Source organism: Salvelinus alpinus, chromosome 7 (genome assembly GCF_045679555.1).
Source record: "Salvelinus alpinus chromosome 7, SLU_Salpinus.1, whole genome shotgun sequence".
NCBI lineage: Eukaryota > Metazoa > Chordata > Actinopteri > Salmoniformes > Salmonidae > Salvelinus > Salvelinus alpinus.
The window spans coordinates 58,048,405-58,062,418 of NC_092092.1; the positions used below are offsets into that span (position 1 = coordinate 58,048,405).

General features: G+C 43.9%; 1 protein-coding gene across 1 annotated transcript; it reads right to left on the reverse strand.

The window, feature by feature from the left end:
* Nucleotides 1–417: 417 nt before the first annotated feature.
* adgrg4a (adhesion G protein-coupled receptor G4a) lies at nt 418–7,939 on the reverse strand. The gene is made up of 16 exons (XM_071412098.1): nt 7,889–7,939; nt 7,312–7,337; nt 6,559–6,701; nt 6,158–6,287; nt 5,167–5,273; nt 4,765–4,969; nt 4,447–4,612; nt 3,635–3,784; nt 3,032–3,151; nt 2,786–2,938; nt 2,558–2,679; nt 1,869–2,137; nt 1,450–1,555; nt 1,043–1,329; nt 797–898; nt 418–679 (listed from the first exon to the last, which is right to left on the reverse strand). Exons 1-16 carry the CDS (start codon nt 7,937–7,939, stop codon nt 519–521), a joined length of 2,298 nt encoding a protein of 765 aa, XP_071268199.1. The 3' UTR covers nt 418–518.
* Between the last annotated feature and the right edge of the window lie 6,075 nt (nt 7,940–14,014).

Consider the following 14,014-nt stretch of genomic DNA (forward strand, 5'->3'; position numbering starts at 1 on the left):
ATGGAGAAGAGAAATACAATTTACCAAATAGAATGCACAAGGTACCAACATATTGATAGTTTACTACAACAATAGTCCACTTACAATACACATCATTCATAGAGTTTGTGTCATTTAATGCACAGAACAGGCTAACACTTACACCTAGATTCTGTTTATCTCCTGAGGAAGTTGAGACTGCACTGCAGAGAGACATACGACAGTGTAATTCAGAATGGACTGAACTCAGGTGTCTGTTATGATGTCCTGAGCTCAAGCTTTTCCCATTGTTTCAGGTGAAGGATGTTATAGCACATGTTGTGTAAAGTTCAGTGTCCCTATGCTGTGAGCCAAGCTAGTTCATCTAGTGGATCTAGACTAGGCCCCCTGGTGGAGCTAGACTAGGCCCCCTGGTGGAGCTAGACTAGGCCCCCTGGTGGAGCTAGGCTAGGCCCCCTGGTGGAGCTAGGCTAGGCCCCCTGGTGGAGCTAGGTTCCCTGGTGGCACTTGACTAGGCCCCATGGTGGAGCTACAGTAGACTAGGCCCCCTGTTGGTAGGGTGTGCCAGAGCTACAGCTAGCTGTAGTGGAGTCATCAGAGATCTTCCTAGAGGAGGTGTTGACAGACTTGACAGATGGAGAGCGGTGCACCAGCTGGTTCTGCTTGGTCTTGCTGCCCATCGTCATGGAGCGGCTCCAATCTAAACCGGGTTAAAGGTAAAAATGAAGCAACTTCAGGAACACTCTCTATGAACCATATTTACATTTACTTTTGAGTCATTTAGCAGACAAACTGCTCGGAGGTCCCTCGACTGTACCTGAGTAGTCATTGAGCCTGAATCGGCCACAGCACAGATGGATCCTCCACTGCTTCCTCACATTCTCTTTCATCAGGCAGTGGAAGACAAAGATAAAGAACCCTGAAACATAGACAGAGAGAAAAAGAGAAGCCCCATTATCTCCTATTTCTCTCTCCGCCTGCCTGCTTACTTGCCTCTCGCTCTCGCTCTCTCTTTCTTCCATACCTTCTTGCACAATAGACACCATTATATTGGTCCCCTTACCTTGCAGACTGTTGAGGACAGAGAAGAGGTAGAGCATAGGGACCCTGGCTGGTCCCCAGGTAAAGAAGGCTATTGGCCAGGTGAGACCCAATAGGAAGGTGAGACTGGCCACCGCTCTCAAATCATGCATGGCACAGTGCTTGTTTCCTGTTGCTGCAGGCTTATTGGTCTGCATGTGGCGAATTTGGACCAGAACCACAATGAACACGACCACGTTAAAAACCAGGACCAGCAGCACGAAAGACACGACCGTGACGTAGAAGAAAACATTACTCTGTATCCAACAGCTGAGAAAGGGAGTGGGAGAGAGAGAGATGATTAATAACATGGATGTGATGAACTGCCACACACCCCTATCAATAACCTGTATCAGTAACACTGGTCAACTGGCCGTGCAGCACACTCACAATGGCTCAGAGCCCTGTAGAGAGTCAAGCGAGGCCTCAGATAGAACACTGCCATAGGCATCCTTCTCTATGGCCAGGACCAGGCAGACAATCACCAGAGGAATGCCTGTGTGGAGACAGAGAACTTTACCTCTTCATTCTATTCCCTCATCAAACATGGTCAGCTAATCCGTTAGATCAGGGCCTGTGTAAACGTTTCAAACACTGACTACAATACAAAAGCGTTGAAAAGGAAAGTAAATCACTGTCATTTACCTTGAATTGATTTATCTTTTCTTTTTTTCTCGACTCAAGGCTCTCAACACATATTTCAATTTTATTCCGATACAAGCAAATATAAAAAGATAATTGTAGTCATACAATTCTTACTCTAAAAGATTTTAATGCAAGTGTCCTTATTTTGCTTCAGACTGCCTTACCCCAGCCGAGGGCGCAGAACTTGTGGATGTAGAAGGGGACATAGACGTTGAAGACCTTGACCAGAGCGAAGTACATGTGGACGGCCTCCAGGCCCATCCAGGTGAATGAGGCTAACAGGAAGTAGTGCAGCGTGGCTGCCGTGCTGATGCAGAGACCGTAGCTGCCGAAGGAGGACAGCCAGGAGTCCAGCAGGAAGACTAGGTTCAGGCCCAGCAGAGCCACAGAAAGGTTGATGAGGATCTTAGATGGGTAGTCGCTACGCAGCTTCCTTTGACGGAGTGGAAGAGAGTGAGCGAGAGAGAGAGAGAGAGAGAGAGAGAGAGAGAGAGAGAGAGAGAGAGAGAGAGAGAGAGAGAGAGAGAGAGAGAGAGAGAGAGAGAGAGAGAGAGAGAGAGAGAGAGAGAGAGAGAGAGAGAGAGAGAGAGAGAGAGAGAGAGAGAGAGAGAGAGAGAGAGAGAGAGATGAATGGAAAGAGGGTGAGAATGAGAAGAATAGTGTGAGTGGCAGATGAAGCACAGGAGGAAATAAGCCAATGACACAGAGAGAAAGGAGGAGAGATGGAGAATGTGACGTGAAAGGCTACAGAAAAGTAGAGAACATAGTGTGTAGTAATATCACCAAATAGTCTGCCCTGTCTGTCCCATCCATGAATCTGCCTCCTTGACTATCTGTCCGGATGCTGACTTACTCAAAGACCACGTAGGTGAGTAGGCTGATGCCCAGGAAGATGGAGGACACACCACAGCCCAGGTAAGAGATGACCGTTAGGATCTCCTGGTCAGCCTCACTGATAGGAGTCCTGGACACATCCTGTAGGACACCACAGAGGTCAAAGGTCAATAGGAGCCTCATATCAGTCCAGATGCAGTGCACTAATGTCTTTTGTTTCCCTCAGTCGACAACAAAGATGACTCACCAGGAGCACGCCGAAATGGGTCAGGTGGTAGCATTGGCAGGTGGTCTGATAAGCGGAGGTGGTTGGAAGTGTCTCACAGCCGTTGCTGTCCCATCCACCGCTCCCATTGTTCTTCTGGAAGTCCCAGTATACACACTCCACCTTGTCGTTTTTCTGTTGGGGAAGCAAAGGGTGCAGCTAGTCAGGCTCTAAAGCAGAATCATCACTACGTTCAGTGGTAAGATGAAGCTATTTTTCATTCCTCACCTCTTTAGGCTTGAGGTGACGAAGTGTCACCACCACGGGATCCCTGAGGTTGCTGACATTGCTGTTGTTGACACTGGCAGACACCACATAACTATTCAGCGTCCAGTTGATTGCTGGGTCCTGTGAATGATCATAAAACTTTAACACTGAACTACTGTACATTTGCTGCAAGCTTTCCTTCTAAATAAGTAAACCATCCTTCATAGTTTCCTGCAGTCAAGTGACCACATCGCCCTCTAGTGGCCTCATGGGTGGAACGTTATTAATATTGTTCATCATTTCCAAAATTACTTTTAAAACGTTTTTAAAAATATATATTTCAGTTTTCTGTGATATATATTAAGTGTAATATTGGGATGCAAACTCAAAATGTAATACATTTCAACTCTATATCTGACATGGTACAGGTGTCTTCTTTTTTTAAGCCATAACCTTGTGTGTGAGGTGTATACTTTTGTTTCAAAGTAGATTTTTTTAAGACTACCAAGAAACACTCTGTGTGACCCTGATTTAGTCCACTGAAGTAAAAGGTTATTAATTAACCAAAAACCATGATGCACCTCATACGTTGTTTACGACATCAAGCCATTCTTAACCAGGTACCTTGAAAAGCTCCTGTATGCCATAGAAGTGGAACTGAACTCTCTTTTTTTTGTTTCCCTGGGGGAAGAAGTTGTGAAGGGACTGCGGAAGGGAGATGGACGCGACTGTGCCATCACAAGGCCGACTCAGGAATGTCTGGTTGACAAAGGTCTATAAAAGAAAGTGGTGTACAAATAATCAAAACGCATGTACAATAATTTATTCAAGTGGACAAATATAACTAAATTTCATCATGGAACTAAAGGTCCTTGTTCATTGCACCACAATGACAACAATGGACACGTGTTGGAATAAACAATGTTCTTGTAAAGCAATGTCCTTGTTTCTGTAAATCGTCATAAGTTCATTACTATTTGCTGTTTCAGCACAGTTGAAATGAATGCTACAGATGTAGGATCTTAATTTGATCACCCTGTTGCAGGAGAGCTTTTCTGCAATGCAGGAAATGTAAAAACTTGTAATGTCCACATAATAATTCACATTTGCTGTTATGCAGGATTATGTATCTTTTCCTTTTTCCATATAACATCTACATGTGTCATACATTTCTCTGTTCACTTAAGGACATGTCCTCATTTAGATGGAATAAAAACAGTCCAGTTAATCATGTAATTTATTTTTGGTAAGGAAGGGCTCAGTATATCACAGGGAGCAAAAAAGAACAGAACATTTATATTGACATATTGACAGGACAGTTATTTGGTTGCACTGCTGGAGCATGGACACTGTAACTCTGAGTTGTGATACTCACTGTCTCCCAGTCAAAGCCAGAATGTGCTTGATCAGACAATAGGGTCATGTTACAATTTTACCTCTGGATCAAGGCCAGTCGAAAACGAGGAGACACCAAACGTGAGGCCCTGGAACTGCTCGGGATCTACGTTGATCATGGAGAGGGCCAGGGAAGGGACGGTCACATTTAGTGACTCCTCAGGGAAATCCATCTGGTCCCCAATGCTGTCTGTGATACCCAGAATTCTGTTGGGAACATGATGGAAAATGTGAGTGACAGATTTGTCTTAAAGAACAGCAGAGGAGGAGGAAAATACACAGGTGACATCAAAAAATTAGGAAAAATTACATTAAATCTTGCAACCATATTCCCTCCCCCCATTGCCCCTTCCCCTTACTCGTTGGCGACCGCTGACAGGTCAGAATTGGACACCAGGATGTCAGCGATGATGTTGACAATATCCCCGCCGAGCTGAGGGGTCACTGTGCTGACCCACAGAACCTCATCCAGCTTCTGGACCACGGTGGCCACCTGAGAGTCACTCAGGTCCCCCTCGTCACCCAGGAGGTTCTTAATCATGTCCACCACATCTGCTGAGTTGTCTGGGAGGAAAGGACACAAAGTCCAATGTTATGTAACACACTGCACTTTGGAATATTTCAATATAATACTACTGAAAAACACAGGGGAAGAGGCTAGGGAAGAACATGCATGCCATAGCTACAGAACAATACATAACAAATGACTGTTATTTCACCAAAACATAGTGACTGGTATTTAGACTGCACAAGGCACTTACTTGCTGTGACGGTGACTTTATCCAGATCAGAGATGGTGATTACCGGCTTGCATGCCTTCAGGTTTGGCTTAGCCCATTTGGCTTTCTCAGTCACTCCATCTAACTCACTAAAAGGAAGAAGGGGGCCAGGAGAAAAAGAGATGAAGGTGAAATGAGCAGAAGACGAGAGGACCAGTCTTGTCTTGTTCTGATCTGTAGTCAATAACCAATTTGTTACTATTTTGCATAATTGCACACCTTTTTTTACGATGATCAAAAAAAAAGATCTTGTGTATTGACATTTCAGGGAGAAGGGTGTACTACGGAGGCATCATGGGAAACATAAGTCAAAGGGCTTTCTTTCAATTATAGGTGATGATCCTTTTCTTTCCCTTCAATGTTTACTTCCTGCAGTAAACCTTCCCCTGGTAGGCTTAATAAACATTGACATAATGTATCACTGCTTGCATAATACACGCTAGGACAATGTTTCACTCTGACACCAGAGGCGTTCCGTCCACCCAATTCAATTGAAGGAAATGTATTCTTGCTTGATTGCTCGCACTGAGTGTTCCACCAGTGTCATCTCTGTGACTGAGTGATTGTGTGCACATAGGTAAGAGCGTGTGTGACAGGGTTGCACTGTGTCTAGAAGACATTTGAAGGATCTCTTCGCTGAGCCGTCTCTATGGCAACAGGTGATTTTACCCATAGAAATATGATTTTGCCCTCTGACCGTAGTCACAGCTCTGCTATTGAACAGGTTAAAAGACATATTCTGAACCCTCAGAAAGACGTATAGCGCTAAGATGATTCAGCAAGAATAAAGCTTTTGAATAAAGCTAACAAGATCTACCAAACCATGGAATATAATGCACATCATTTTATTTCACAGTATCTACTATATAAACCACCATTTATGGTACTCCCACCATCATCACTACAGCCATGAGATTTTCCGACCCCAATTAACAAGCATTATTGCAAATGTAACGTTAGCTGGGCCTTTCACCATTTCCTGGAAGCCCTTGATCCACGGTTCTTCTCACAGATCATAGTTTTTGTCATCTGGACCTCTGTGATTGGCCATTTATACACGCCCCAGAAACTCTCATGGGTGTCCTTATGGCAGCTCCCAGGATCTGGAGAGGGGAAAATAGGTTAATAAGTCAGGCACGTTCCGTCCTCCTTTCTCTCTTTCCTCCTTTCCTCTCTTTCTTTCTTTCTTTCTATATTTCTTTCTCTCTCTCTCGCTCTTTCTTTCTTTCTTTCTTCCATGCCTCCCTCCTGAAAGTATGATCTGAGAAAGTATGATTGGTGACAGCAGTTGGGTGGACACCATTCATTCACTCTAATATAGATCAGAAAATTGAATACAGATGGAGGAACGGTCAAAGGTCAGCCATACTGTACCTATATGTGAAACGTGGACATCTCTGCGGTCAACCTGGATCTCTTCATCAACATGGTTCCCAGACAGAAGGTCAGTGATGAGTGTTTGAGTGGTCGTGACGTTACGTGCATCAGCATCCTCAACCTGGAAGGTACATCTAAACCTACAGACAAAATGTGGGATGAAAACCCAAAACCAACCTGGCAACCAACCTGGGGCCGCAGGTAGCCTAGTGGTTAGAGTGTTGGGCCAGTAACCGAAAGGCTGCTGGATTGAATCCTGAGCTGACAAGATAAACATCTGTCGTTCAGCCTCTGAACAAGGCAGTTAGCCTGGTAGACTGTCATTGTAAATAAGAATTTGAAGTTAACTGACTTGCCTAGTTAAATAAAAGGTCAATTTAAAAAAACAGATTCAGTAAAAAAATGGTTACTGAAATGTCAACAGCATACTAAAACAAGTTGGGGAAAAAACAAAACACAACATGTTGGTATCAATATCTATCAAGTCTACATAACAAAATGGCAACTGTTTTTTGCCATTTAAAAAAAAATCTCTTACCTTTTTATTATCTCTTACCTTTTTTATCATCTCTTAACTTTTTGTTTATCATCTCTTAACTTTTTTATCATCTCTTTCCATTTTGATCATCTCTTAACTTTTTTTATCATCTCTTTCCATTTTTATCATCTCTTAACTTTGTTATCATCTCTTTCCATTTTTATAATCTCTTAACTTTGTTATCATCTCTTAACTTTGTTATCATCTCTTACCTTTTCTCATGTCTCAGCTCAGCAGTCTAACAGAGAAGACACCACAATTAAATATGCACTATACATCTTACTTAACCAAACACAATTCATGGCTTGTGGGCAATAAATTGTTTACTCATATTGAAAGCCATAAACTTACAGTGTGGTAATAAAGATTATGCACATTCATTTTGGCAAATGTATAACTGGTTCCTTACTGCTGCGATTATGATTCAATGTAGTTACACCCTAAATCAATTTCCATTGTTGATACAATCATCTTTTTAAAAACAGCCTCACCATCTCCAGTTCTTGAATCTTTTTATGATCATTGACTCTACAACAAAAACACATGGAACAAGCCCCCGTTAAAAGGCACACCTCAGGGTCTTGTTTTTCTTATGCTACACAACATGTCATAATGTAGGTAATGCCAGGACTTACTTATAAGTCGAGTTTAAAATATTGATGTTTAATACGTTCATCTGGGCTTTCCCAAGCTTTCTCTGAACCTGTAACCCAGACAAAAAGACGCTGTATCGACCGTTAGGCTGAAGAGAATGTTATTATACGTTTATCATCCTCCAGTGCTTCTTACCCACTTCTGAATGGTCTCCCCTGGGTCGTTGCCAGTTACAGTAGTTGTCATATTCAGTTTCATATTAACTCTGTAGAAGGTGGATGCAATGCCTAATAACAGCATAACAGTGGAAATGATTGTACATTTGAACAGCCTTCATCTCTCAACCTAGGTCTTACACCTATGGAAAATAAACTTATTTCAGAGTCACTGATATTTTTCTATGAAAATTTTGTAGCGTTAGCAGACAGGTAATCAAATCTGTCATATTGGCTGACCTGGTTTTGTTGAGTTGAAGTCTAAAGATTCTCTGGTTGTAGACAGGCCAGTGGGATTTGCAGGCACTCCAATGGATGGTTGCGGTGTCTCTGTAGAAGTGCCAGGGTCTACAGACAAGAAAGGAACCAGCTTCTTTAGAATAGATTGGTGAAAATGTAATGGAAGCCAATTTCAGGTCAACCTTAGTGCATAGCAGTTAAGCATTTCTATTTTATGAAAGAATTGTGTCACCAGATGCAGTAGTGCTGGTTGGTGAGCCAGTAGTAGTTCTGGTTGGTGAGCCAGTAGTAGTTCTGGTTGGTGAGCCAGCAGTGGTGCTGGTTGGTGAGCCAGCAGTGGTGCTGGTTGGTGAGCCAGCAGTGGTTCTGGTTGGTGAGCCAGCAGTAGTGCTGATTGGTGAGCCAGCAGTGGTGCTGGTTGGTGAGCCAGCAGTGGTGCTGATTGGTGAGCCAGCAGTGGTGCTGGTTGGTGAGCCAGCAGTGGTGCTGGTTGGTGAGCCAGCAGTGGTTCTGGTTGGTGAGCCAGCAGTGGTCCTGGTTGGTGAGCCAGCAGTGGTGCTGGTTGGTGAGCCAGCAGTGGTGCTGGTTGGTGAGCCAGCAGTGGTTCTGGTTGGTGAGCCAGCAGTGGTGCTGGTTGGTGAGCCAGCAGTGGTGCTGGTTGGTGAGCCAGCAGTGGTTCTGGTTGGTGAGCCAGCAGTGGTGCTGGTTGGTGAGCCAGCAGTGGTCCTGGTTGGTGAGCCAGCAGTGGTGCTGGTTGGTGAGCCAGCAGTGGTGCTGGTTGGTGAGCCAGCAGTGGTGCTGGTTGGTGAGCCAGCAGTAGTCCTGGTTGGTGAGCCAGCAGTGGTGTTGGTGTCAGTGGGAGGAGAAGCTGTTACGTTGGGGAAAGCCCCTGTGAGGAATGAGCAAGATATTACACAACGGTGTGCATAACAGCATGCAAAAATGTGAATGTGCAATCCATTTGCATCCATGTGCATGTGTGGGCATGCTATTTGTATGTGTATATGTGAATATGTACAGTACCAGTCAAAAGTTTGGACACACCTACTCATTCAAGGGTTTTTCTTTATTTTTTACTATTTTCTACATTGTAGAATAACAGTGAAGACATCAAAACTATGACATAACACATATGGAATCATGTAGTAACCAAAAAAGTGTTCAACAAATCAAAATATATTTTAGATTTGAGATTCTTTAAAGTTGCCACCCTTTGCCTTGATGACAGCTTTGCACACTCTTGCGCTTTCGCCCAACAAGCTTCATGAGGTAATCACCTGGAATGCATTTAAATTAACAGGTGTGAATTGTTAAAAGTTCATTTGTGGAATTTCTTTCTTCTTAATGCATTTGAGCCAATCAGTTGTGTTGTGACAAGGTAGGGGTGGTATACAGAAGATAGCTATATTTGGTAAAAGACCAAGTCCAAATTATCGCAAGAACAGCTCAAATAAGCAAAAAGAAATGACAGTCCATCATTACTTTAAGACATGAAGGTCAATCAATACGGAAAATTTCAAGAACTTTGAAAGTTTCTTCAAGTGCAGTTGCAAAAACCATCAAGCTCTATGATGAAACTGGATCTCATGAGGACCACCACAGGAAAGGAAGGCCCAGAGTTACCTCTGTTGCAGAGGATACGTTCATTAGAGTTACCAGCCTCAGAAATTCCAGCCCAAAGAAATACTTCAGAGAGTTCAAGTAACAGACACATCTCAGCATCAACTGTTCAGAGGAGACTGGTTGAATCAGGCCTTCATGGTCGAATTGCTGCAAAGAAACCACTACAAAGGACACAAATAAGCAGAAGAGACTTGCTTGGGCCAAGAGGCATGAACAATGGACATTAGACTGGTGGAAATCTGTCTTTTGGTCTGATGAGTTCAAATTTGAGATTTTTGGTTCCAACCGCCATGTCTTTGTGAGACACAGAGTAGGTGAACGGATGATCTCCGCATGTGTGGTTCCCACTGTGAAGCATGGTGGAGGAGGTGTGATGGAGCGGGGGTGCTTTGCTGGTGACACTGTCTGTGATTTATTTAGAATTCAAGGCCCACTTAACCTGCATGGCTATCACAGCATTCTGCAGCGATTTGACATCCCATTTGGTTTGCGCTTGGTGTGACTATCATTTGTTTTTCAACAGGACAATGACCCAACACACCTCCAGGCTGTGTAAGGGCTATTTGACCAAGAAGGAGAGTGATGGAGTGCTGTATCAGATGACCTGGCCTCCACAATCACCCGACCTCAACCCAATTGAGATGGTTAGGGATGAGTTGGACCGTAGAGTGAAGGAAAATTAGCCAACAATTGCTCAGCATATGTGGGAACTGCTTCAAGACTGTTGGAAAAGCATTCCAGGTGAAGCTGGTTGAGAGAATGCCAAGAGTGTGCAAAGCTGTCATCAAGGCAAAGGGTGGCTACTTTGAAGAATCTCAAATCTCAAATATATTTTGATTTGTTCAACACTTTTTTGGTTACTACATGATTCCATATGTGTTTTTCATAGTTTTGATGTCTTCACTATTATTCTATATGTATAAAATATAAAATAGTAAAAATAAACAAAAACTCTTGAACAGCTAGGTGTGTCCAAACTTTTGACTGGTACTGTATGTGTGTGTATGTGTATGCGTGTGTGTCTACCCACCTATGGGGCGTACACTGAGGCTGCTGGGGTCTGCAATAAGGGTGACTCGGCCAGAGTTGAAGGCTACACTCAGCTTTCCAAAGATCTCATTCTGGGCCACTCCAACATCAGTCTCAGGACTAACACTCACATAGACCAGACAGCTGACACTGTGGAGAGAGACACTACAGTGAAGCAACACAACATCAGACTAGAAACTATAATGTCCATTATGCATCCTCATGCTGGCATACTATTGACTTTCCTGAGGAAGATTACTTATGCATTCTCCTCGTACCACTGGTCAGAAGTTGAGTTGAACTTGAGTTGAATTTTTCTTGATTCCTGGAAACAGACACATATTTATGATTTTAGTTGTAACTTGTAAGGTCTCTTAATTACAATTCTCCTACTTGTTCATGAGTTTACCTCTCCCCTCGTCTGTAACCTGACAAAAGGGTTTACGATGAAAGCCTGTCTGACAGTTTCCTGCCTGTCCTGTTGAATAACAACGTTATCTGGAGTCCTTCAGTGCTGTCCCTATCAGCACGGTGCTTCTCTGAGGATATTGCAATCCTCATTATGGAAAATCAAAATGAGGCACTGGATAGTGACGTACCTGAGCTTTCTCTGTGTCTCGCACACTAGGATTATAGCCCACTTGACAGATCTGGCTGTGTGGGAACACAGATAACACTAGAGATTAGACGAAGGGGCATGTGTCCACACAGTGTTCATTTCAATGTTCTAGGTTGCTTCAACACACACATACACACGTCATCTATATTCACACAAGATGTGATGTATGTTAAAATAACAATTGCATCCAACCGACTGTTGAAAGTCTAGACAGTGTTGTTCTTTATGTTGGTTTCTCATATAGATATGGCTTCGCTATAGTACACGCACATACAAGCACCCACAAACATACACGCACACTTGCACACACGTACGCACATACGCATGCACATACAAAAACACCCCCCCCCATTCGAGCAATGCTGTACATTGTATTCCAATGGACAAATCCGTTCAATTGACACATAAAACTACCTTGGAGATGACACAAAGATGTCACGCACAGAAATGTTCCCAGGAAATATGGTCCCCAGCTGATGGAAAATGACAAAAGAGACAAATAGGGTTCATATTCAACTGGGATTGAATATCATGGCACCTTTATGAAATGGAAAAAGCAATCCTTTATCACATTCTTCTTACCCATATGCGTATGATGTCCTCTGGGGAATTGACAGACTTGTCAAGAGGGTGCCGTTGTGCTATGACGACCTTCATTTTAATTTTGAACATTGACCATGCTGGGAAAGGTGACCGAGACAATCCAACCGGAGAAGACAGGGCATTAACCAGATATTCCATTATAGAAATCACATACAGATGTTCCCTCACATTACCTACAGATGTTCCCTCACACATTATATCAAGAGGATGAAATCTCCCTACTTACTCAAAGAATACATATTTTGTCACAATCCTTTTTACCCCTTTACTGTACATTTGTTCAGTGGGACCCTTTGAATAGAATAGAATCGTGCCCAGGGCTGCCTTTCTCAATAGGACTCAAAATAGAATACAGTAGAAGACAATAAGTACGGAAGCTAACCACACTGGAGGCTAGTGTCATCTTCAGGTAGGCAGCTCTGGTAGTCCCAGTCGCGGGTGTCCCAGCTCACCACGTTCCCATCGGCACAGCTATGGGCCCTCACCTCCTCAGCCGTCTGCTCCCGCCCCCACATCCTGAACAGGCTGATGTCCCCCAGAAAGTTCTTCCCATCCTCAAACTCCATCACCCCATCTACTATGTTATGGGACACCCCCAGGGTCAGGGTGCCATTGTGGGCCAGTTGCCGGGGCAGGCTAGCGTTAACGTGGGCGTCCAGGCGACTGCTCCCATTGATGTAGAGCCTGAGCCTCTCTGAGTTGCTGGACCAGGTGAGGCAGATGTTTTGCCAGTGTTCCAGGGGCAGGTTCTCTGGTACCGACCACTCCTGCCCAAACAGCCATGCCACCAGGAGCCCTACCCGGCCTGCAAGCCCCAGCTCTACCTGCCTCTCGCCAGGCGCCTTGTACACAAAGCCGGTCCACTCAGGCGTCATGATCTTCTGGCACAGGTGCACACACACACTGAGTTCTTCCAGGGGGGGCATTACACACTCCTTACCCAGCTGCCACATACATGGACGGCCCAAGAACACCGCCTTCCTACCCCACAGGCTGGGGCTCGGAGAGCCTGGCACAAACACAGAACCAACGTCACACACTGACATTGAACATTTTGGGGACAATTGGACAAAACCTCCTCTAGTGGAGTTCAGTCTTCAGCCATAATGCATTCTATTGACACTACTTTTACACTAGCATTTATACAATTGCTTCATAATCACTTAATTAAATATTGGTATGTGACCAATACAATTTGATTTGATTTATTTATGGCCATACCGGAACATGGAAGACAGGTGGTTGCCAGTACACACAAACACACTGTCATGAAACAGGGCCTCCTGGCAGAATCCATCACCAGTCTAAAACAAAAGAGGAATATCTCTCCATGTAAATATCATGTCAGAAAAGGGGAACAGTGAAGTCTATCTACAAATAGAACCGTTATCAGACAAGAGTACAATATACAGTACCAGTCAAAAGTTTGGACACACTTACTCATTCAAGGGTTTTTCTTTATTTTACTATTTTCTATATTGTAGAATAATTGTGAAGACATCAAAACTATTAAATGGAATCATGTAGTAACCAAAAAAGTGTTAAACACATCAAAATATATTTGAGATTTGAGATTCTTCAATGTAGCCACCCTTTACCTTGATGACAGCTTTGCACACTCTTGGCGTTCTCTCAGCTTCACCTGGAACGCTTTTCCAACAGTCTTGAAGGAGTTCCAACTTGTTGGCTACTTTTCCTTCACTCTACGGTCCAACTCATCCCAAACCATCTCAATTGGGTTGAGGTCGGGTGATTGTGGAGGCCAGGTCATCTGATGCAGCACTCCATCACTCTCCTTCTTGGTCAAATAGCCCTTACACAGCCTGGAGGTGTGTTGGGTCATTGTCCTGTTGAAAAACAAATGATAGTCCCACTAAGCGCAAACCTGATGGGATGGCGTATCGCTTCAGAATGCTGCGGTAGCCATGCTGGTTAAGTGTGCCTTGAATTCTAAATAAATCACAGACAGTGTCACCAGCAAAGCACCCCCGC

What these genes read in the sequence shown, in the direction of transcription:
- adgrg4a (XM_071412098.1), bottom strand. Translation starts at nt 7,939, where the DNA reads ATGACAACTACTGTAACTGGCAACGACCCAGGGGAGACCATTCAGAAG. An exon ending in CCCATTTCGGCGTGCTCCTG is followed by an intron (nt 2,680 to 2,785) that starts GTGAGTCATCTT and finishes GGTGTCCTACAG; the next exon opens with GATGTGTCCAGGACTCCTAT. An exon ending in TGTCCTCAACAGTCTGCAAG is followed by an intron (nt 899 to 1,042) that starts GTAAGGGGACCA and finishes TCTATGTTTCAG; the next exon opens with GGTTCTTTATCTTTGTCTTC.